This window comes from Nanorana parkeri, unplaced genomic scaffold (genome assembly GCF_000935625.1).
Source record: "Nanorana parkeri isolate BGI_ZX_2015 unplaced genomic scaffold, ASM93562v1 scaffold64, whole genome shotgun sequence".
Classification (NCBI taxonomy): domain Eukaryota; kingdom Metazoa; phylum Chordata; class Amphibia; order Anura; family Dicroglossidae; genus Nanorana; species Nanorana parkeri.
Genome location: NW_017306332.1, coordinates 2,750,664 through 2,775,191, shown reverse-complemented (window position 1 = coordinate 2,775,191; position 24,528 = coordinate 2,750,664). Strand labels below are relative to the sequence as shown.

The window sequence follows — 24,528 nt, the reverse complement described above, 5'->3', positions numbered from 1 at the left end:
TGTGTCACTAAATATTCTTACAATATTTTACCATTACACAAACAAGGTGCGATGACATACATGTAAATGGCAATAAACTGTAATACAGTCAGTAATTGGTAATCAGGGGTTTGTTACATTGGTTTCCTGTACCCCTGTCTGAACCAAAAGGCTTGACCACCTTTGTCATGTGATATGATTGCACTCACCTGCAGGATTACCCAGTGTCCTTGCTCTGCAGCTTTTTCCATGGTCTCCTCGGCTATCGTCTCTTGTCCTTGGCCCAGCGATATGTTATGAAATTTGCCAGAATCAATTGTAAAGCCAAGTTTCTTACCTAAGAAATGAAACACATATGCTGTATTACCCAAACTGTGGATTCTCAATCTCTTCTACAACTGCCAGTCTTAAAGCAAGGTTGTGGGGTACATAATGAAATACATTTAAATATATATATAGTATTATTTTATAGGATTTTTCAAACAAAATGTTGAAAGACATTGCTTGTGCTTACACTGTCCAATTCATTCTACAGGGCTTGTTTATTATGGCAAAAGCAGTGTCTGATGTACAGTACCCAAACAAAGCAACAAACACATTGAATAGAACTCAAATGTTAACATGGTGCAGATAATCCCTGTATAGGAGCCTGTTATATACACAGCTGATAAACATACGCGGCTAACTTACATTTAATAGAACAGAACAATAATAAAAGCAGCGGCCTGAATATCTTAGCAATGTATAATGAATGATAATTACCCAGGGTTTCCACATCTTTTAGTGGGTTGACACCGGGAGATAGGATGAAGAAAACAGGTGTGGCTGGACTGGTTTCCTCAAAGGATTTGGCCAGATCTGGCCTTGACCCCTCTACGTACTTTGACCCAAGTTTCTCTTCCACAAAATTTCTGAAGTGTAAAAACATTGTAAAAATTTGTAACAATGAAACTGTATTTAATAAAAAAAGAGAAGAAATCATAATTCATGTGGCACCGACAGGCTCATGTGCAGCATTATAGCTGCTTACCCCGTGCAGCTATAATGCAGCTCACATACTTATTGTAGCATAAAATATTAATGCCGGCATCCTCAGGCCTCAGCAAATCAAAATCAGGCCTTGGCTCCCTCTTGTGAAAGGGAGTCTGATAATAATTCCAATATGCTAGTTTCTTTGCTCTTTTGCTGAACACGGCAATTTGAACACACTAAAAAACAGCAAAACAAGAAAAACCAATAACTAGGAGAAAATTCAAACCTGATAGCGTAGGTCATTCTGTCTGGCCGCAATGCTCTTAATATGATAAGTTTCTGTAAAGAGCTCTTGTTTTTCCACTCCTGTGGGAGTTTCTCCTTTTCTGGACACTCTGACTCGACCATTTTTTTCCAGCGTTTTGCTGATCCTTCTACATCTCTGTCTAATCCTCTGAATTCTTCCAGTGTAGAAATCATCTATATTAGATTGGATCGGTTAGTACAGCTTTCATAGATAGACATACATTCTGCAATGATTAAATATGGGCCTGGTTATTGTGGGCACATGTGTTGTCACTAAAATTCTAACTACATGGATTTCTGTCACCAAAATGAGTGTACACAAGTCAATTATTGTCAGTCGTACACATTTACCACTGAGACGTATGCTGTTTATTCCTCTTTTGGGTCACAAGAGTATATTTACTCCTGTGACCCAAACTCAGTATATAGCGGGCTACTGATCACTATATGCTGACAGCACAGAACCAAGCTGTAGCCATGAAGGATCCCAACACCCCACTGCCTGATTGACAGCTGGCTCTGCCTCTCTAGATCAAGAACCAGCTGTATTCGTTGCCTCCCCTCTCTGTCCCAATGAGAGCTGGGGGAACAGAGAGGGGAGGGGGAATCCCTGTGAAGAATAGTGAGTGATTGTCTGAATGGAGAACACCGTGAGCTGAGTGATCAGTGGTTTGTGATTGCTCACTTCTCAAACTAGAGAGCTGGAGTGTAACACTGCAGCTGTCACACGCCGGCTCAAAATATTGGGGTGAGTACATTTTACTCTCTAAATACTTGTCCTTTTAACTACATTTTTTTTAGTTTTGGATGGTGTAGGGGATTGTTATAATCCTGTCAGATTTTTTTTTCCTCATCGGTGTCCCATTGGGAAGATTTCCCTTCATTTCCTGTCTGCCACAAACAGAAAGTGAGGGGAAATCCCTTAAAGTGAGGGAAGTCTACGGTAGTCAGCAGCGTCACCAGAACTAGTGTTCCCTTTGGAAGGTTCCCCCTTCTATTCCTGATCTGACGAAAACCCAGAATTTGGCATTTTCCTTTCACTTTCAGTGATAATGGTCATTAGGACAAAGAGGACGAATCTCCCTAACGGGGACACAGACAGCACTATAAACCTTCAGATGTTTTAATCCCTCTCCACTCTATCCACAGCTTGCAATTTACTTACTCTAAACTAAAACTGAACTTCTAAGTGTCAACTTTGGTCTAAACAGTAACCTAACTCCAAATCCTCGAAATCTGTCATCATCCTATCACAGCGATCATTGCACCAAATAGTATGGCAATACAAGTAGCAACAATACCATCTAGCCATAAATGTTGTGTTCTTAGACAATTCAATGCTATAATATACAGGTGAAACTCGAAAAATTAGAATATCGTGCAAAAGTTAATTTATTTCACTAATGCAACTTAGCCGTCTACCAGGAGATTTTGGAGCACTTCATGCTTTCTTCCGCAGACATGCTCTATGTGGATGCTGACTTCATTTTCCAGCAGGACTTGGCACCTGCCCACACTGCCAAAAATTTTCTCAGATTGTGGATCTGGGTTTTCATGAGCTGTAAGCCATAATCATCACAATTATGACAAATCACGGCTTGAACTATCTTGCTTTGCATGTAATGAGTCTATCTCATATATTAGTTTCACCTTTTAAGTTGCATTAGTGAAATAAATGAACTTTGCACGATATTCTAATTATTCGAGTTTCTCCTGTATGAATGTTGGTAGTTTTGGCACACAGATGCAATGCACCCGCACTTGTATCAGTGCTGGAAAACCTTTTCCAACATGTTTGGACAAATACATCTGATATGGACATAAACCAATCACCCTTCCTGGTATCTGTCTCATTCATGTTATATACTGTATATAAGGCTTGTTTTCAAACAAGTTCCGTCAGTACATTCTGTGACATATTTATTATTGTAAGACCAAATTCAGTGATGGGCTTAGGGCACTGTGGGTTATAGACTGTTTACACATTGCTTTATCAAGCGTGCCATAAGCAACCTGAGCTCTCAGATATCAAAGTCCGAGGCTAATCAAAGCAATGGACTTGTCACATTCCATTTGCTGAAACTTGGGGTATAACTAAGGATAGCTGCGTTCACAAGATCATCAAACAAACAAAATGGAACACCAACAAGGAAGCATATTTCCCTGACAGACATCCTTATTCTTCAGAATACCTTGATAGCACTCCATGACTGAGCAGATAAAAAGTCAACAGGACTCTGATAAGCATGTTCCATTGGAAACCGCAGGAGAAAGTCCAGTTCAGCTGATTCAATTTCCTTTAATTTCAGAAGAATCTTCAGTGGTAAAAAAAATAAAAAATAAATGTGAATACACTTCTTAAATAACGCATATCATTTAATAGTTTTGTAATTATTCTGGTGTTGTATGGAAAAAGTAAACTATCACAATTTCAACCTTTTAGGTATGTTAACCCTAACAATGAACTTCTTATTTGAGCACTTTTGGTCTGTTCAATTTACCAATGAAAGCAGTTTGTTATATGTTTGATGAGTTTATCCTACCAGAAATCTTGTCAGCTGATAACGTACATTGGTCCCAGCTATCTCTGTGGACTATAGAACCTATTCCCACTATGTTTTTAAAAGAACTGGGAGAGGCGTTTGTAATTGTGTCCTGTGATGACAACACTGCCCCTCAATAGACACAGTACAGTTGTTGAGAGTCGTCACCCTTTGGGCAGAAAGTGTGTTCAGGTAAGATCACCTGGCAAACATAAAGGAAAAAAACCCTGAAATAAACAAATCTAATGCAACCATGGGCAGAAAGTGTGTTCAGGTAAGATCACCTGGCAAACATAAAGGAAAAAAACCTGAAATAAACAAATCTAATGCAGGACTTGTACGGGGAAATGTATTACATTTGTGTTACTGGGTTTAGATGCTCTAACTAGAAAATGTTTATGTACATATACTGTGTGCAGGTGTTAACCTAGACATCATCAAATGTAACAGTTATGTGACTCCCACCAAGAAAAAAAGCACAGTTCACCTAAAAACAACAGTGATATGGTTAGTGACGTATTACTTGCTCCTCAGTGCAGGTAAGTGATCCAGTGCACTAGAATTGTGTGTACACCCTCAATGTGCACTCTGATAACTTAGTATACAGATGCATATGACCCAGTGGTGATGATTTATGGAAAAAGGAGCTAAAAAACTTGGAACAAAAATAGACCTATTATCTATAACCTCCAGAGTACTTCATACAGTATATAATTTCCTCACAGTGGAGGGAAGTGATATTACACAGTAGAATTATTGAAGTATTATTTCCTCACACTGCAGGTAAGTGATACATTACAGAAAAATTAGACATGCATCATTTCCTTACAGTGCAGGTAAGTGATACGTTATGGTTGACTTAGCGTTATCCTGTTTCCTCATAGGAAGGCTGAAATTTTACCGAAAAATTAGACACATTATTTCCTCATAGTGAAGATAAGTGATATATTGTGACAGAGTTTGTGATGTATTGTTTCCTCACAGTGGAGGTTTGTAATGTTTTACAGTAAACCTACTGTTATCTGCAAGGACTTTGCATGTTCTCCCTGTGCTTGCGAGGGTTTCCTCCCACACTCCAAAGACATGCTGGAAGGTTAATTGGCGCCTTTCTAAATTGACCCTCTATGTATTCATGTGAGATAGAGACCTTAGAATGTAAGCTCCTTGACTAATGTGAATGTACTATATGTAAAGCTATATAGTACAGGTGCTGTGTAAATTCTCGGTGCTGTATAAATACCAATAATAAATACATATTTAAATTAGTTGTTTTTTTTTCATACAATAGCAAGCTGTTCCACTATCATGCTATTTTCTGTACACCTTATACTTCATCTTTGCCTGAAAAGCAGTCACATGGAAGAAAGGTCACCAGCACTCATAAAGGTTTCATTGAATGTCACATAGGTTGTATAGTCAATGTTTTTGGTGGTCCCTTTCTTGTGTGGACCAGGCCTTAGGGAGACACCGTGATGCACTGAGCAAGGGACCTGTGCAGTGCTGAAACTTTTGCTAATTGACCTATGCGACATAATAAAAGCAGTTTGATTCTTTGAAACCTTTATGGAGTGCTGGTGACCTATCTCTGTTATGACTGTATACCCCGATCAGCCATAGCATTGATCATCTCCGTACAATGGCACCTGGTAGTGGGTGAGATAGGCAGCAAGTGAAAAGTTTCTCCCTGAAGTTCATGTGGTGGAAGTGGAAAACAGGATTTACCAAATAGTGATCCGAGGAAGGAAAACCGGTTAATTGGTGACAGGGTCATGGGAAGCCAAGGCTCACTGATCCACATGGGGAGCGAAGGCTGGCCCATGTAGTCCAATCTAATAGAAGAGCCAATTCAGCTCAAATTGCTAAAAAAGTGAATCTCGGTTCTGGTAGAAAGGTGTCTGAACACGCAGTGCATTGCAGTTTGTTGAGTATTGGGCTGCATAACCGCAGACCAGTCAGGGTGCCCATGCAGACCCATGTCCACCTCCAAAAGCGCCTATAATTGGCACGTGAGCAACATAACTAGACCACAGAGCAATGAAAGATGGCCTGCTTTGATAAATCACCTTTTCTTTCACATGTGGATGGCCGGGTGAGAGTGTGTCGCTTACCTGGGGAAGAGATGGTACCAGGATGCACTATGGGAAGAAGGCAAGCCGGCAGAGGCAGTGTGATGCCTTGGGCAATATTCTGCTGGGAAACTGTGGGTCCTGCCATTCATGTGGATGCTACTTTGACATGTACCACCTACCTAAACATTGTTGCTGACCAAGTACAACCCTTTATGGAAACGGTATATCCTTGATGGCAGTAGCCTATTTCAGCAGGATAATACATCCTGCCACAATGCAAAAATGGTTCAAGAATGGTTTAAGGAACACAATAATGAGTTTGAGTTGTTTACTGGGCCTCCGAATTCCCCAGATCTCAATCCAATCCAGTATCTGTGGGATGTGCTGGAAAAACAAGATTCATGGAGGCCCCTCCTCACAACTTACAGGACTTAAAGGATCTGCTACTAACAGCTTGTTACTATATACCACAGCATACCTTCAGAGGTATAGTGGAGTCCATGCCTCGACGGGTCAGGGCTGCTTTGGGGACAAAAGGGGAACCTACTCAATATTAGAGGGGTTGTCATAATGTTTTGGCTGATTGGTGTATACGAAAGACGCCATCTGTGGTTGTCACTACCAGCATCCAAACTTGGTCAGAAAACTGTATGGAGTGCAGTACTGGACATGATTACCTGAAAAGCAGTCTGGGACAGGAACGTCAGTTTGTCCTTTTCAAAGAGCCCCTGACTTGTATACAGGAATGCAGAGTATGTAACACATTCAGTCAGGTTTGCCACTCTTTCTTTTACATCTTCTGAGGCCTCTGCACGTCCAATGGCTTTATGGAAGACTACATTGAAAGCCTATAAAAACATGGCATGATGGATCAGTTCTACATTTTACAGCAGGAATTATAATTATTATTATTACAGGCTTCATGCACTGAGCACCATTATCTTCCTATAATTCATAACAACATTTATTTATGCGAGCTACAAAATAGGCTGCAAAAGCCTGTGGAGTTTATTTGCTGTATGAAATGTGTGAAAACAAGAACATTTCTTGTTGTCAATAGCAGCCAAACTATCGTTTCTGCATTGTAGAGTTGAAAATTAAAAGAAAAGCATTCTGATTGGTTACTACAGTTAACAACAAATTCTGTTGCCAGCAAACTTATCATACATAAGTCCTAATATCAAAATAGGAAGTCGGCTTCTCGCTGTAATACAAATACTTAGTACAGAACATATATCATCATTATGTTGACTATATTATAATGTCATTCTGGTATAAAAGGATTCCACGTGTTTCCATCCCTGACCTCTGAAGTGATGAAGTACATCTCCACTATCTCTATATTTTCACAGTTATTATGCACCCCAAGATCAAGGCTTACATACAATACTAAACTTGGCTAAAATCCATTAAAACAGTAATATTTATTTATCAGTACCATAGTGAAAATTCAAAATGGTGGGGGTTAATGCAAGGCTACAAGCTACGTTTTATATTAAAACAGAGCTGTTTGACAATGGGAAGCTATTACTAACTAGCCTAAAGTTGATTTTTAGAATATTAGCCTAAAGCTAATCATTGGCACAGCAGACCTCCTTGCATCTTCCAGAGTTGCCTTACTGGCAACACCGGCCTATTTGGCAAGGAAGCAGCACAATTGTAACAAAGATCACAGATAGCCTTTGTATAGATGTATCAATGATCCTACCAAACATTTATCCTACCAGCAGCTGTTACAGAGAGGTTGCTGACTAATGTTGTTGACAGCGGAGAAAGGAATGCACAAGGAGGACCACATTCTCTGGAACTGTCTCATCCCTAGGATGAGGACATCTGAGACAAGGTGCCCTGGATGTCTAGTAGTGCTGCAGTCATTGAATACATGACCCAAAATTCCTAGAACAAGAACTGTGTTGTCAGAAGCAACCAATCCCATTCTTCCTTCTTTGTACTAGAAACAGGAAAGCGAAAATCTGAAACTCAGCCACCCTGACAGGTCTTCTTTCTCATTAATGACATCCTGTGTAGCGAAGGAGTAGGCTTGGAAACAGTTTCCAGAAGTAAGGTTTACCTTCAATGAGAACTGGTAAATCGGGTTAATTTTGCGGAGATCATTCATAACAAAATACAGGAGCGATGCCCTGGCTGCGGCCGGCCTGTAGTGTTCTCTGGCTTCATTAATTTTTATCTCATTCTCTTTTGCTTCAACCACCTGTTATATAATAAAGACACTCATGAAACCAGACACATTTGACTGCTGTATTTCTGCATAATGCTTGGAAAGGGATTTGGACATCTAACAGATAAACAATACAAGTCACTTTACTTTTTCAGTGCCTCTCTATAGAAACTTGCAGCAATTTGGACAAACTACAAACAATTATGATAAATATGTTTTCTGGTATTGTACAGTACTGGTAGCAGAAAACACTAAACTGTACATGTTATCTCAAATCATCTCTTTTATATTACTTGTTTCTTTTACATTCTAGGTTTCCATACTAAAATAACATTCCAGATAACTGGATCAATGGAATGCACCGGGTTGTCTATTTAATTTTATCTCTCTATTCTTGAAGAAGACCAGTTGTGATTTGGCTTATGCAAAAATCTGCATATTCTGTCAATAAAAATAACAAAATAATAAAAATAACTGCAGAGACTTTTGAAAGATTTATATTTGCCCAGAAAAAGCAAGTAAACAAGGGGAATGATAATTTTATCATAGGTAAGCCTTTATAATGTTTACAAGTTAAAGTGAACCTGTGTTTTTGCTGTGCATGCAGGGCAAAGCAACAGGTTCACTTTAAATGTTGGCTTTGATGACACATGTGATGCATGTCTAATAAAGAAGTACGGAAATGTACACTTTGAACTTTGTGAGTGCTGGCGATCTCCTAACTAATACTCTGAGATTACACAGCGCCATCCGTGTTTATCACTGTGAGCACCACTATAATGTTGTATGGAGTGCAGGTGATCTACTACAACACTACCTGTTAGAATGAGGACATGCAGTGAGGTCAGTGGCTGGTGAGGCACCCCTGGCCCACCCCCACCCCACCCCTGGTCTAAACCATCCACAGAGCTCAAGCCTCTGACTCCAAGTCATCCATAATAGTTCTGCCTCCCCAGACCGCATGTCCCTGTGTTAGAATCATGAGCTAAATCATGTCCATTGCTTTCTTGAGTTTCACATTAGTAGCTTCGTAAATGTGAAAATGTCTCAGCTAAACAAAAGCACAACACCCATTTAATTAAATAAAGAAATAATACATTTGACTAAAAGGGCTATTCAATGCTTTATAAACCATCCCTATTATCTATTCACACTAGTGTAGCGCATGATCACGCTTGCAGTGCCACTTATTGTTAATGTTACCCCAAACGCGCCAAGCAAGATACTTAAAAACGCTAAAAAGGTGCATGAACTTCTTTGTCACATTTGTTGTGCATAGGGCAGCCCACTGAATTGGCTCACAAATGTGGCTCACAGTGTCATACTTCGTAAGTGTGAATGCGGGCTCAGTATTACAAAACAGTTACTTGCATTCTGTTACAGAAATGTTTTAAGAACAACTTATGAATTCTAGAGAAGTTATACCTGGTGTTGTAGTGATTGGTTCCCTCTGCAGGACCCCTCTGAACTGATCAGAACAGTTACCAATATACAGCAAATAGCACTGAACCAGCCAATAGCTTCTTACATCTCTAACAAACCAGAGTTCCTGGTTGGGTCCTGTAATCCCCTTTGTGGATATTTTAAATGCAAATAAGGAAGCCTCACTTTGTCTGCTGCTTTTGTTTTAACATCTCTTAAAAAACGTTGCATATTCTGTTCTCAAAGTTCCCACCCAAACTAAATATCAGTTGCGAGTAGTCATACCCTTTACCATCCACAAAAGTCCAAGTCCCTCTGTTTGCCTGAGAAAGGGGCCACATGGTCCCGAAACGTTGCTAGAGGTGTTTTCACTTGGGTCAATAAACTTATTGACTTGAATACTTGGAGTGGTGGTGACTTTATTATTTTTGTACTTTACCATCCACAGGCATACTCTACAATAATATTCCCGTTCCTTTAGTAATGTGATCTATATCATTTTTAAAAAGAACAAAACGCTATACCTTAAGCTGGATCTCAGCAGCCGTGGATTTTGTGGTCTCTAGCTTCTCCACCAGTTCCATGTCACCTAAAAAGTTTCCCTCTGCTGCTGAAAGGCGAATCAGCAACTCGTCTTCCAAGCCCTTCAGTTCTATCTTAAATTCATTCTGCTGCTTGGTTAACATAGACTGAAAGAAGAGTGAAAAGTTCCATGTGATTCGTTTTCAGAGACAGGCAACTATATATAAATCATAAAAACATTTCAGGTGTAGCTCCTTACCCTCTACAGATCCCCAAGAAGTGAGTCTTATAGATACCTAGACGCTTTGAAGCATTCTTGTGCTTAGGTACTATCTAGATGCACTGGTATGATGATAATATCATGGACATGAAAATACAGTCCCATTTGTTTTTAGCCTTGTTATTATGCATCCCCAAAATCAACGCACACAGAATCCTAACACCTATCTCTGTTTTACCTTCAGCCTTTCCAGGTCGGGTCTCTCAATGCTGACCACATCTGCCAGTAGCTGATCCTCCAGTCCATCTGTAGTAACTGTGAAGTTAATAAGGGTGGTCTGAGCCTGGAGCTCTGGCTTGTAGTGTGGATTGGCAAGCTTTGTGTGAAGAATTAAGCGGAAGCCTTTGCTGTATTCACATTCTTTGTCACCAATCTTAATATACCTATTATGCATAAAGAGTAATGAATCAAATGCAGCCCCATTAAACTGGAAATAAAGCAAGACTTTGGGGAATAATATGGCAACACTACAAGTCAACTCAACTGAGTTACACTGAGTATAGTCAATTATAACAATAATCATTTCAAGTATATCTTAAACTCATATAATTACCTGTAAGAATAAAAGGGTGAGTAGCATTCCTAACACCAGTATTTATTATTATTACCAGACAGGGAGCAGAGGGAACAACTGGGTGACGACCTTGAGTTTAGCCAGAGGAGCTGTTTAACGTGCAAGACTGTAATCACAGATTAGGGAGATATAAAACATTTGCATGGCTGTTCATCCGTTGTGTTACTGTGATAGCACAATACCATTAATTAGGATGGTGGTGAATAAAAACAAATAGATAAGTGGCCTTGAAATAAATGTTCATTTAAAACAAAACTTAAAGTGTAATTTCACCTTTTGGCCAACAAAAAGGCAGACGAACAAAGCCGGGCTAAAACTTTAAGATAGAAATGTTTTATTACTGCACCTGAACAATATTAAACTCATAATAACAGAGCGTTACACCCGTTATATAATACCTTCTTTTCATCTTATCTTGCTGCAATGTAGAAACCCCTTTAAAGTGTAACCATAGCAAAAATATCATCTAGGAAGATTTAGCCTCTCTTTTTGTTCCCAGAAATAAAAGTGATAGGAAATGCATAATTTTACAGTTTTCACCAAAACAGGATGTGAAAGGAAATGTTTCAATGGGGGCACTTGTTCTGGCGGCGACTATCTAAAAAAGGATTTCCTCTCCGTTTGGAGAAATTACCTCTCACATCCTGTTGCTTTTCCAGGGCAGGAAACTTTCTCAATGAGACACAGACAGCAAACTCCAGTGGTACTTACATACAGGTACACCTGAGTTTCATGTGCCCAGCAATGAATAAGACTGAAGGCAAACTGAGCTGTGGCACAGGAAAAGTGCAAGCCGACAGGTACTCTAAAGTACTAAAGGAAGATTGTCATGGCACATTTTCCAAAGCCTGCCAGTGTCAGACTATCTGTTCTATCGGCCAGACAATCTCCTCTGGTGGTTACAAGTCTAAATGGAGCACTACAATTAGTTAATAGAAGTAAAGCAAGCTGATTACACAGGCTTTGGAGAGCTTTAAAATAGCAAAACACATGTTTTGAGTGCATTGTACATATTTTTTATTGTACAGCCATTACAATAAACTGATCATTCAGAGGAAAGTGACAGTGTCTACAGATAACCACCTTTGAAGCAAGGTATACTCACATATCCATGCTTCCTCTCCACCTACCAGCCCTCCCTCCACTGCTCAAATGGAGAATGGTTCCCAGGTATAGGGGAGAAAATTATCTCCCACATGTGACTACGTACGTTCAGACAATACTTTTTTATTTACTTTTATTTTTAAGTAGCAGAGTAGAAAAGTTTTAGAACCTCTGTCAGTTTATATTGTCTATATGGTCTCATAAGGGAAGTGAGGGAAAATCTCCAAGCGTGACACAAACAACAACATTTAAAATAATTACTTTTTAAAGTGACACTAAACTCAGGAGTTAAGCCTTAAGCATGCATTCAAGTACCTTAACTATTAAAGGGAACTTATTTGTGTATCACTTGGCTGTCTCTGAATTGGTGTTGATACTGTCCTTCCTTCTGGAGGGTGGCTACCTTTTTCCCTCATGGTCCCTGTGTGTGTTGTAAAGTAGACACCGCCCATAGTAAACTAATCTGGGATTGTAGTCCATCTCAAGAGCGGGCTTGGAGTGGTGGCTACTTTACAACACAGACAAGGACCATGGGGAATAAAAGTAGCCACCCTCCAGAAGGAAGGACAGTGTCGGCACCAATTCAGAGATGATTTGAGGATCTACAGCTGAGTGATATACAAATAAGATACATTTTTGTTAATAGTTGAGGTACTTGAATACATTTTTAGGTTTAACTCCTGAGTTTAGTGTCACTTTAATGATTGTTTCCAGTTATTTCCTGAAATCTGCTATAAGTCAATATACTGGCATATATACCTATTTGTTATCCTTGTACATAGTACATAATTACAGGACATTTCACCTTTAACACAGATTTTTTTTTTAGAAAAGGAAACCTGTGCTGAAAAAAAATTGTTAGGCTGTCATTGCTTGGATGCCATGCAGATCTAATGGCTTCAATAGTTTCTAAATCACCGACCCAGAGGCATACAGATTAGGAGTTGTGACTTCACTGGCTGCATAGAAGGCTTTAAGAACAAACACACCCAGGCAACTAGCATTTTCAGAAGGAGGTCATCAACTGATGGCAGGTTTCCTATAAATCACTTCTTTATTTCCAAATTCCAGTACAAAACATCCCTGAAAGCAGCTACTGCAGTCAAAATACCTGCACTGAGCTAACACAGCACTGAGAAAAACGACTAGACTACTTTAACATCACCAAAAATATTAATGCTCCAAAATCATATCTGTAAGCCTCGGGGCGATCCTATCACCCCAAATATCATTTACAGGTCACTCACCTAATATGAAGGCTAGAACATTTGTTTTGGAATGGGTATAATTCAATAAATATTTCCTGCTATGCTTTCCACTGTCAATTGATATCGTAAGACATATTTTATTTGAAATTAGTAGTGTCTAAAGCGCACTAGATTTAATTATTTGTAATTGCCTAGTTGTTGCCAGTATGTGGCCATTTTATGACACCAGAGTCTACAGTGTGGGTCAGGTTCAACTGTATATCTTTTCAACACAGAATTAATGTACTATTGATAGAACCATTACTGGAACCAAATTAAAGTCTGAGCTGATGGATTGGTCCGCAGGGTGCTGTCAGACATGAAAGGAGTAATTAGTATTCATTACTTCATACTCCACAACATTCCAATTATTAATGAACTTCAACTGTTGGACTGCACCAAATATATCACAACCATCTATTTAGCCATTATTTCAAGGGAGGAATTTATATCCTGGCAAGTCATTAAAACATTCAAAACTGCAATATTGTATATTGGATATTACTGGGAGTTGTGTATTATGTACATCGGAAAATGCATTATTCATTTTGTCAACACAAAAAAAAAAATCATACATTTTAAGTGCAGTTGCCATCATTGCTTATTGTAATTGTTAATTCACATTGGTTAGGGTGAAACGACAACATGCACAGAACAGGTTTAACATTTAGGGGGTTATTCACTAAGCTGTCGAAGGCAACCAAGTGAATAATCGAGTCAAAGTGAAGGGAACCGAACACAGCTAATTTCAGCCGTACATCGGCTGGCTTCGGTTGATTGGCACCTTGTCCCCATGCTGATGAGGACAAGGGCCTCTTCTCCACAAGCCCTGACCCTGTAGTTGTGGGGGGTCTGCGGGCAGGGGGGCTTAATTGCATCAGCCCACACTTTAAGCCCACTATTTAAGAAAAAATAATTTAACCTCCCTGGCGGTATTCCCGAGTGTGGCTCAGGGTTAATTTTCAGTACCAAGAGCGGTAACCCCGAGCCAGACTCGGGATTGCACAGAAAAGTGTCACTTACCTTGTCCCTGCGAGCCCGCGGTGTCCTCTGCCGTACGCGGCCGGCCGATGCCGTCATCTGAGTTTTAGTTTTGCTTTCGGGCGTCACAGCGGGGGGCGGAGCCGGTGGGAAATTCAAAAGTGAAAACATGACATTTACACAGAATACACACAATACAATGTAATCTGCTATAATTACATTTATGTATCAAACTATTTCACTTCTGTTTTGTCCCTAGAGCTTTGTCCAGTGCCCTGCCTGCACTTTTACTGTTTTTTCTGCCTGGAAACTTGTGAACGTCCATGGCATCCAAAAAGCGTCCCTTTAGGTCAAAAGCGGTTTTAGACCAGGTAGAAAACAGCGATAGTAAATTAGAAGGACTTGCAGAATTGAGTGATAGCGATTCGTTGGGAATCGGACACTGAAAGTGACTCAGACACTGAAAGTGACGACATTACGTTATCATACCCGGGATGTCTACTGGACTATTGTTTGGACAGATTTAGGTGAGTTATTCTTAAGATTTACAATATAAAACAACAAATTTCCATGAAAAACAATGTACCGCTTTGGGATGCTAAAATCCTGAATAATCATACCGCCAGGGAGGTTAATTGAAAAAAAAGTAAAAATGAATCCACCAAGGTAATGCAAGGGTCAATCTCGACGTCCAGCATTGTCCGCGATGACGCTGACGTGTGAAATGAAAAAAAAAAACCCGACACCCGCAGAATGAAAGTTTGACAGATGCCGGCCAAATGTAAACATCACCGCTGGCTCTGCCTATCTGTTTACATTTGGCCATCATCTGTCAGATCGCTATTGCAAGTGCCGGCAAAACAAATAGGTGGAGTTGGCTGTCCCTTCACAGCTGGCTCCACCCATTGTTGTCATACAATGACAGGCTACTTTCCTCAGGTCATTTGACCACAAGTTCTGGCAGTCCTCTATTTTGTGTTGTGGTTGGAGATTTTCCCCTCACTTCCTGTCTAGTGAAACCAGGGTCACTGTGGCAGGAATTAAAGGGAACGCTCTCTAATAGAGCCCCAGATAGCCGTATGAATTCAACAGGGAATCCTTTCCCACTCTATACAAAATTCTGGACATACTACATAGTATTTTTTTACATTTTATTATCCTTAAGGTTTGTGGTTTTTTTTAAGGTCAAGTACCGAGAAGATGCAGGCAGCCAAGAGAGGGGCTATCCCAGTTCAGTCTTTAGAGATTTGCTTTAGAATGTATTATTCATCATAAAAAGGTAAATAAGAACCACTTTTCTTGGCATCTAGCCAAGATGTAAAGCCAGACAACTATTTGAGCAGCACCACCCACGGTGTCAATAACAACTGAGTCCCAGAGTTGGGTCTGTCATTCCTACACCATAAGGCCTCACAGAAGCTATTGTGCAAGCAACTGTTATTAGAATGAGCAAAGTTGCACCAACATTTACCAGGTTTTGGAGCTCCACCTCTCCCCCCCCCCACCAACCCAAGATGACATACCTAATTTCTCATAATTCGTTCTGAAGATGGCTGGGGCAGGGGAAGGGGGGTATGCAAACTTGGGGTGGGCTGATTAGTAAAGTGGGAATGCACGGGGGGAGTGTTTTGTGGGGTAAGTGCACAGATAGGTGTTTAGCTGTAGCTGAATTCCATAATTTTAGCTAAAGATCCTAAATAAACATGTTGTAAATCTACATGGGAAACTATTGGAAAGCATAACCTCCAAACTCTTCCTGCTGTGCACATTCACTGCCTATGGGTGAACTTTACTCCTCTGGACAGCTGGAGGCTGCCATGAGTATGGCTTACCCATAGAAATGAATGGACCCGCAGCACATGTGTGGTAGGAAGAGGAACCCGTCTGCATGTTTTCTTTGCAAAGGCTGTATGACACTAGTTAGTAATGCACAGTGAAGATCGATGGAACAAGGCGGAAGGTAGCGAGTTAGGGGGGGTTTACTTAAAAGGAGAACTTCACTAAAGGTGATGTCCTTTAAACTCTTGTTGACAACAGTCTCATTGATTTCATTTAGCATTGCAAAGTGGCTTATTTATGCTACTAAAAATCCCACAAATGCCCCATGATTCAATTAGAAATAAATTAGGGACGCTTACTGTATTTAATTTTGCTTTTCAGCCACCAGATGGCGCAAGTGTAATGCATTTTCTGTCTGCCACTGCGCTATTATTTTTTATATCACACATTTAAGTATACATATTAATAATATTATTGTTATAATACAAGATTGATATAGCTCTAACAGTTTGCACAGCGCTTTACATATATATTATATGCAATGTAGAACATATTTTAAAAAGCAAAGCATTTTAAATGCATAACAGTGTTATGGACTCAAACATATTACAGCCTATGGTACAAAAGCTTTCACATTCATATATCAGATTACAGAACGGGATCAAAGTTTTTTGTTAGAGTGTGATACAGCCCTGTTTGTTCTTGAACATCTTCAGGGAACAAACATACTTATGCATTAACAGAAAGCAATATACTAACAAAAGTGCATCATATAATTAGACTGAACAGCTGACAGACAAAAAAGATGTACAAAATGTGTACTCTACGGCAACCTACCGGCCTCGTTTAATGGTATTTCGTCCCAAAAGAGGGTCAAGTACAGGATCAACTGTTTCATCCAGGTTTTCAATTAATATGGTAGCACCAGATGCCAGGGCATTTTCAATCGTGTTCAGGTAACTAAGAACACAGAAAGAGAATTTAAATTGTGAAGAGGCGTAAAATAACGTCACCGTTTAAAGTAAAATGTGGAAACTTTGGGATAGAGTCGGTAGGGTTAGAACCTCTGTCAGATTTGTATTACTGAGTGAGGACCATTTCAAAAGAATCTTAAAAATAAAAACTGCTACATTTACCAATTTAGAGCATACCTTGAATGTTAAAGTGACATTAAAGTCAAAAATATGTTTCCCTCCCCCCAATGTTAATGTCAGCACTTACCTTGAATGATGTCTCTTAATGCGATCTTCTTCTTTCCTGTCCTTTTCATCTGTCCCTCCAGAGCTGCGGCAGGTCTCCGATCCAGCGCTGACTCCTCTCTCCTTGCTGGCACTTCCTGTCCCACGGTGTCTGCATGCGGGTGCATGTGTCCATAGACTTACTTTGCGTCTCTACCGAAAATGTGAACTGCGCATGCGCCTGCCCCAAGATGCTTTGTGGCCGCCCGAGAATTTTCACATTTTCAGACGGGAGCGCGTGGGGAAGACACAAGTAAGTATTAATCCTTTTCAAAGCGTTTTTATTTTTTTACACTTTTTGCATATATCTACTGCTTGCTAGCAGTAGATATATGCATAAAAAAACAGAGGGTTTAATAACCCTTTAAGTTAGTAGCACAAGCATACCTATGTATTCAGAGAAACTCCTTCCCGGATGCAGAATAGAGCTGGGCCTCATTCACATGAATGTTCACAGCCCTACAGCATGTACATCCATGCAGAAACCTGCGCTTGGGAGTGACAGCTGTTGCATGAAGCTGGCTTTACAACTCTATGGCAGGATGCGGCTGCATGCTGCTACAAGCTGACCCTAAGTTGCTAATATACATACACTATATTACCAAAAGTATTGGGACACCCCTCCAAATCATTGGATTCAGGTGTTCCGTGAAATTCCTTGCTACTAAATATTCCACGGTCAACTGTTAGTGGTACGGTATTATAACAAAGTGGAAGCAACCGGGAACAACAGCAACTCAGTCACGAAGTGGTAGGCCACGTAAAATGACAGAGCGGGGTCAGCGCATGCTGAAGCGCACAGTGCGCAGAAGTCGCCAACTGCAGAGTCAATAGCTACAAACCTCCAAACTTCGCGTTGCCTTCAGATTGGCAGAACAACAGTGTGTAGAGAGCTTTATGGAATGGGTTGCCATCGCCGAACAGCTGTATCCACTCCTTACATCACCAAGTGCTATGCAAAGCGTCGGATGCAGTGGTGTAAAGCACGCCGCCACTGGACTCTAGGGAAGTGGAGACGCGTTCTCTGGAGTGACGAATCACGCTTCTCTGTCTGGCAATCCGATGACGTGTCTGGGTTTGGCGGTTGCCAGGAGAACGGTACTTGCCTGACTGCATTGTACCAAGTGTAAAGTTTGGTGGAGGGGGGATTATGGTGTGGGGTTGTTTTTCAGGGGTTGGGCTTGGCTCCTTAGTTCCAGTGAAGGGAACTTTTAAGTCATCACCATACCAAGACATTTTGTACAATTTCATGCTTCCAACTTTGTGGGAACAGTTTGGGGATGGCCCCTTCTTGTTCCAACATGACTGCACACAAGTGCATAAATCCATAAAGACAGGGATGAGCGAGTTTGGGGTAGATGAACTTGACTGGCCTGCACAGAGTCCTGACCTCAACCCGATAGAACACCTTTGGGAGGAATTAGAGCGGAAACTGCGAGTCGGCCTTCTCGTCCAACATCAGTACCTGACCTCACAAATGCGCTTCTGGAAGAATGGTAAAACATTCCCATAGACACACTAATAAACCTTGTGGACGCCTTCCCAGAAGACCATAAGAGTTGAAGCTGTTCTAGCTGCAAAGGGTGGAAGTACTCAATATTGAACCCTACGGACTAAGACTGGGATGCCATTAAAGTTCATGTGCGTGTAAAGGCAGGCGTCCCAATACATTTGGTAATATAGTGTATGTATGTAAGCTGCAGGACGTAAACGGATGCATCCAGAGGTGTGCACCCATACCTGTACGGTTAGTTAATATACAGCAGCCTAGTAATTAAAATAGAATATGCATAAGAGAAAAAGGAAAACATAAAAAAAAAAAAATTTAAATAAATTGTCTATTTGCATGTTGGTTTAGACAGTATCTGGGGACAAAATGTGCCCAAAGTGTACCTGACAACAGAAGATACTTAAAAACTAGCACATTCCTTTCTACTGACATGAATGCAAACATACAGAGCAATGAAAGCTCTACATGGGCACGTTAATGATATTTGATGCAATCTTTGCCCCATCAATTTAAAACATTTCTGCAAAAGTAATAAGACTGTTGGTGATATTTTATACTGAGCACCTACCCTTTCTGTCCTAAATGTATAACTTTTAAGGCAGCTCCATATTTATTCTTAATCCATTTGATGCCTTGCTGCTGAGGATCTATCATAAGAGGCCATCGCTCGCAGTTTATTAAAATTGTGGCATTTTCTGTTGACATTCTGTCTGCGGGCAAACCTTCATTATTCCAGGCTGCTACTGTAGCATCATCAGTCAGCATGGCAATCGGGTCTAGTCCTTCCGATATTGGAATTGCAACCTGAATGGGAAAATGCAGCCCGGTAAATTAAATCTCCATTGTATATATATATATAGCTATCTATATATATAGATCTACAAATATATATATATAATGCAGTTTTAATTTAATTAGAAGGTGTGCAATACTAAAACTGTTAGTACAGTAAGTTCCCCCAAAATGCTAAACCATCCACATGAGAGCACCAACTCTTTGGAAAGTGCTGCTAAACTGGCCTAATTCAGCTTTACATATCCTTTGCACCTTCGGCCCTTACCAATTTTGTGGCATACTCGCCCACTGATTGACAGGTTAATATGCCAGTTAGGACTTAGTATGTTCCCCAAGTGATTTTAGTTTTAAAGCACAACTCCAGCTTTAATAGCATATGATATATATATTTACATTGGGCCGGCTTGGCACAATGTAAGTATATATAAATGATTCCTGGCAAGAGCCACGGGGGTCCCATAAAATACTGCAGTAGCCGCAGTAGCAGGGACCTGGAAGACACTGCGGCTACAACAATACAGGAGAAGTAGTATAGATGACTGGCTACGAGAAGTGTAATGCAATTAAATGTGTATTTACTTTTATATTACTAATACAGTTTAAATAATCATCCCTGCTCGTTTTACTGAGCCCCTTTCTTTTTAAATTTTTCCTCACATTTGTTTTCAGCTATATGTTCACATTACAAGTGGTCTTGTGTCTTTGGACATCCTAAAACATTTTGGGTCCTCCGATATCCAGACTTTATCAAATGATATTTAGTTTGCTAAAGAACTAAGTATCGTAAACTGCCAAAACACTTTTTTAATCTTTCTTTCATCCTTTGCGGATGTGCTGTAGCCTCTTGGCAGCCAGTTCCTGTCTACACGCACCCCATAGATGGCTTTATGGCATTTCTCGGGGTGGTTTTCATGATGGTGAATATAGTGGTGCATACCTGCATAATGTGTGTTAAAACATCAAAAGATACAGTAATATAACATATATTTTTTTTATCATAGGTGTATTTTAAATGATAGAGACAGAATATCAACCAAAAATCCAGAAAAACACAATACAAATGTTACAAATTGAGTTGCAGTTCAGTGAGTAAAATAAGTATTTGATCCCCATGCAAAACATGAAAATATTTGGTGGATAAACCCTTGTTGGCAAGCACAGAGCACACATCTCAAGAGGGATTTCAGTCCACTCTTCTTTACAGATCTTCAAGGTTTCTTGGCTGTCGCTTGGCAACTTGAAGTTTCAGCTCCCTCCATAAATTTGCTATAGGATTAGGTTCTGGAGACTGGCTAGGCCACTCCATGACCTTAATGTGCTTCCTCTTGAGTGACTGCTTTGTTGCATTGGCGGTATGTTTTGGGTCATTGTCATGCTGAAAGACCCATATATGACCCATCTTCAGTGTTCTGGTTGAGGGAAGGAGGTTCTCATCCAAGATTTTACAATTCATGGCCCCATCCATTGGCCCCTCAATATGCCTGTACCTTTAGCAGGGAAACAGCCCCAAAGCATAATGCTTCCACCTCCGTGCTTGACTGTAGGGACGGTGTTCTTAAAGTCATAGTCAGCATTTTTCTTCCTCCAAACACGGCGAGTCGAGTTAATGCCAAAGAGCTCTATTTTGGTCTCAACTGACCGCAGCACTTTCTCCCAATCCTTCTCTGAATCATTTAGATGTTCATTGGCAAACTTCAGACGGGCCTGTATATGTGCCTTCTTGAGGAGGGGGTCATTGCGGGCGCTGTAGGATCTCAATCCATGGCAGTGTATTGTGTTACCAATGGTTTGTTTGGTGACTGTGGTCCCAACTGCCTTGAGATCATTCACAAGCTCCTCCTGTGTAGTTCTGGGCTGATCCCTCACTTTTCTCATGATCATCCTTACCCCATGAGGCGAAATCTTGCATGGAGCAACAGTTGTTTCCTTCTCACCAAGCTTCTTCCTGATAGTCTTGTAACCCATTACAGCCTTGTGCAGGTCTACAAACTTGTCCCTAACGTCCATTGACAGCTCTTTGGTCTCGCCCATGGTGGTGAGGTTTGAATGGAAGAAAGAGATTCTGTGGACAGGTGTCTTTCATATACATAACGAGTTGGCGTTAGCAGCACCTTCTTAAATTGACCGGACTCATCTGTGTACCACATTGCCAGTCTGTGGGAGTCAGAATTATTGTTGGTTGGTAGGGGATCAAATACTTATTCTACTCACTGAACTGCAACTCAATTTAGAACATTTGTATCATGTGTTTTTTTCTGGATTTTTAAATGATAGAGACAGAATATCAACCAAAAATGTATCTCCATCATTTAATATACACCTATGATAAAAATTATAGACCTTTCATTTCTTTGTAAGTGGGCAAACTTACTAAATCTGCAGGGGATCAAATAATTATTTTCTTCACTGTATGAATAGAGAGTCACCCTATAAAAGGAAGTGAACACCACAAATATAGTCCACCAAGGTAGATACTAGATGGTTACATTTTATGTGCCATTCCCCCATTATATGTAGAAAACGTATCCAAGTAGCTATGCGGTTTCTTAGGAACTCATTTTTATGTGAATGAATTTACTAATACAAATTAGAATATGAATTTAATACAAATATATGTGTGAGAAGAGCCTTTCTAAGACACCTCATAGCTACTTGGATATGTTTTCAATGAAAGGAAGTGCCTGAACAAGTACCCAAATGGCAGTATCACTTGGTAATATTTTAAGTAAGATAAAAACTACTTTTGAAATGACATTAACATTTTAAGGGCTCATTTAGACGGGGGACATATTCTGAAAAGTTCAGGCATGCCGGATGAAGGGACCCTGAGTGGCCCCGAAACGTTGCTTTATGACGAGATGTGGGTACATCAATAAAATGACCACTCGTTGACAAAATTTGACTTTGGTGTGCTGGTGATATACTTAACTATTTGGATTTTAAGTGGCGCCATCCACTATCACTGCAGCACCCACTTTAAAGGGACATACCAGTAAGGAGTGCGGTGGAAACCTCTTTTGGAACATATTCTGAACAGTGACTCGTCGATGGTTGCTTCTCAGAGAGCGATGGAGCAGCGGCTGCCCAGCGTTCAGGAGGTGATACTGCTGCCTCCTGAAAGTAGTTTTTTTTTTCTGTTTAATCCCAATGGGGATTTTCTATTTGAATACCACCCCGCAACCACGTACCCAAACGATTACAGTGCGGTCCTAATTATTGCAATGATCGCATTTGACAAGTGGCACTGCTTGTCAAACAGGACATGCTGTATATCTTATCCTGCGATGCATAGCATTGCGTTGCCACAAAAGAAGAAAATGAAATACAGCATGTTGCATTTGACAGACATTGACACTTGTCAAACAGGATAACTGCAATAGTTAGGACCGCACTAAAACCGCATTACCATGGCAATGGGGGTGGCTGGAGGGCGACAAATCAACTACCTAATTTTACCACCCCCTTGCACTCATACAAGTGAGAAGCTTGTATGAGATTTTAGTGAATGGGTTTACATACACGCTAAATTGCCAATCGATATTGTAATTGAAAAGGCACAAATTATGTCCGCCAAACTAATAGTGACTACTAGTGAACCTCACACTAATAAGCTATGATACTATAAAGATGATTGCTCACAACAATAAATGCATGCACCTATAAAATCATAAGCCACGGACGACAATACAAGACCTCTGCCAGAACATTGTGTAGTTCTATCAGTGGCTTTCAAAATACAAAACAGTAAGATCATGTCACCTTTTGCGATTTGAGAAACGGAAGCCACATTTGCTCCTTCAGCTCCTGACGATAGCGCTTTGCAAAGGAACCCACATAAGACACAAAAGCTGCTGTCAATAACACATCGCCACATAGTGTCTTCTCCTGAGCTTCAAAGTTCTTAATAGATTGACTCCAGCGAACATTTTCAGACTGGAAGAAACAAGACTCATGAGAAAGGCTGAATCATTTGTAGTTCTTATCTAGTACCATCACAAAGAACTCAAAAAAGCCACATTGTCTGAAAAAAAGCTATCCAGATTAGAGGACGATGATAGAACGTGCTAGAGTAACTTTAATACATCTGTAGACCTATGACTCTGTTATTGTCTGTGTGGCTTTTAATTGAGCAAATCTCTTATTCTCTTTAAGGCCTTGTTCACACCAAGCGTCCAATGTATTCCAATGGTATTTTTTGCTCCAGTTCACATCGCAGCGTGCAGTTGCAGAGCAGATCCAGAGCAGGTGAAAAAACTGCAGCAGGCCCTATTTTACCTGCTCTGGAACGCATCAAAAACGCATGCAAATGCCTGGAACGCACTGAAAGCCCATTTTAAAAGAGCCCAGAACGCATCAAAAACGCGTCTAAAAGACTAGTGTGCATGTGCAGAAACCTGACCGGATCTGCTCTGCATTTAGTGTGAACAAGGCCTAAGGAAGACAAAACCATCTGGCCTCAAGAGGACTGGAGCACCACTGAACTCATTGACATTTTTACAGCATCTGCACACTAAAGCCTTATTCACATGGGCAGTAACATACATGATTTAATAAAACATTACTGACACATATAAATGCATGTAATGATTTCAAATGCTATGACACTGTGCATTTACCTATGTTTATGTGCGTTCAGTTACATTCAGAGAAAACAGAATTCTGTGTGTCCAGGGGAAGATTAGATACTCTGAACACGTTTTAATGCATGTAAAGGCGTGTAAACACATTTAAACACAGGGAAAGCGATCTGTGAAGCATAAAGCCTCTCCTAGTCCTATTGTGCAGGACATTACAAAAATGACCAATCAGGAAGCTGGGCGGCGGATCATGAGTTGCTGCCCGGCTTCCTGATTGGTCAAGAAGCCAGGCTGCCTAGCAACAAGTGAGGCCAGCTTCCTAGCCCAGGGGTAGGCAACCTTGGCTCTCCAGCTGTGCTGAAACTACAAATCCCATCATGCTTCTGCCTCTGGAAGTCATGCCTGTGGATTGCAATGCCTTATGGGATTTGTAGTTTCAGCACAGCTGGAG

General features: G+C 40.5%; 1 protein-coding gene across 1 annotated transcript in view; it reads right to left on the bottom strand.

Annotated features, from left to right (window-relative positions):
- Nucleotides 1-24,528, bottom strand: part of DNAH11 (dynein axonemal heavy chain 11) — a 216,756-nt gene that overhangs the window by 15,409 nt on the left and 176,819 nt on the right. The window contains exons 64-74 of the mRNA XM_018576316.1: nucleotides 23,260-23,433; nucleotides 19,274-19,509; nucleotides 16,795-16,917; nucleotides 10,451-10,655; nucleotides 9,995-10,159; nucleotides 7,941-8,081; nucleotides 6,547-6,717; nucleotides 3,450-3,572; nucleotides 1,238-1,431; nucleotides 742-890; nucleotides 189-316 (exon numbers count right to left, since the gene is read on the bottom strand). Coding sequence (XP_018431818.1) covers nucleotides 189-316; nucleotides 742-890; nucleotides 1,238-1,431; nucleotides 3,450-3,572; nucleotides 6,547-6,717; nucleotides 7,941-8,081; nucleotides 9,995-10,159; nucleotides 10,451-10,655; nucleotides 16,795-16,917; nucleotides 19,274-19,509; nucleotides 23,260-23,433 — 1,809 coding nt within the window. The remainder of the gene's footprint in view (nucleotides 1-188; nucleotides 317-741; nucleotides 891-1,237; nucleotides 1,432-3,449; nucleotides 3,573-6,546; nucleotides 6,718-7,940; nucleotides 8,082-9,994; nucleotides 10,160-10,450; nucleotides 10,656-16,794; nucleotides 16,918-19,273; nucleotides 19,510-23,259; nucleotides 23,434-24,528) is intronic.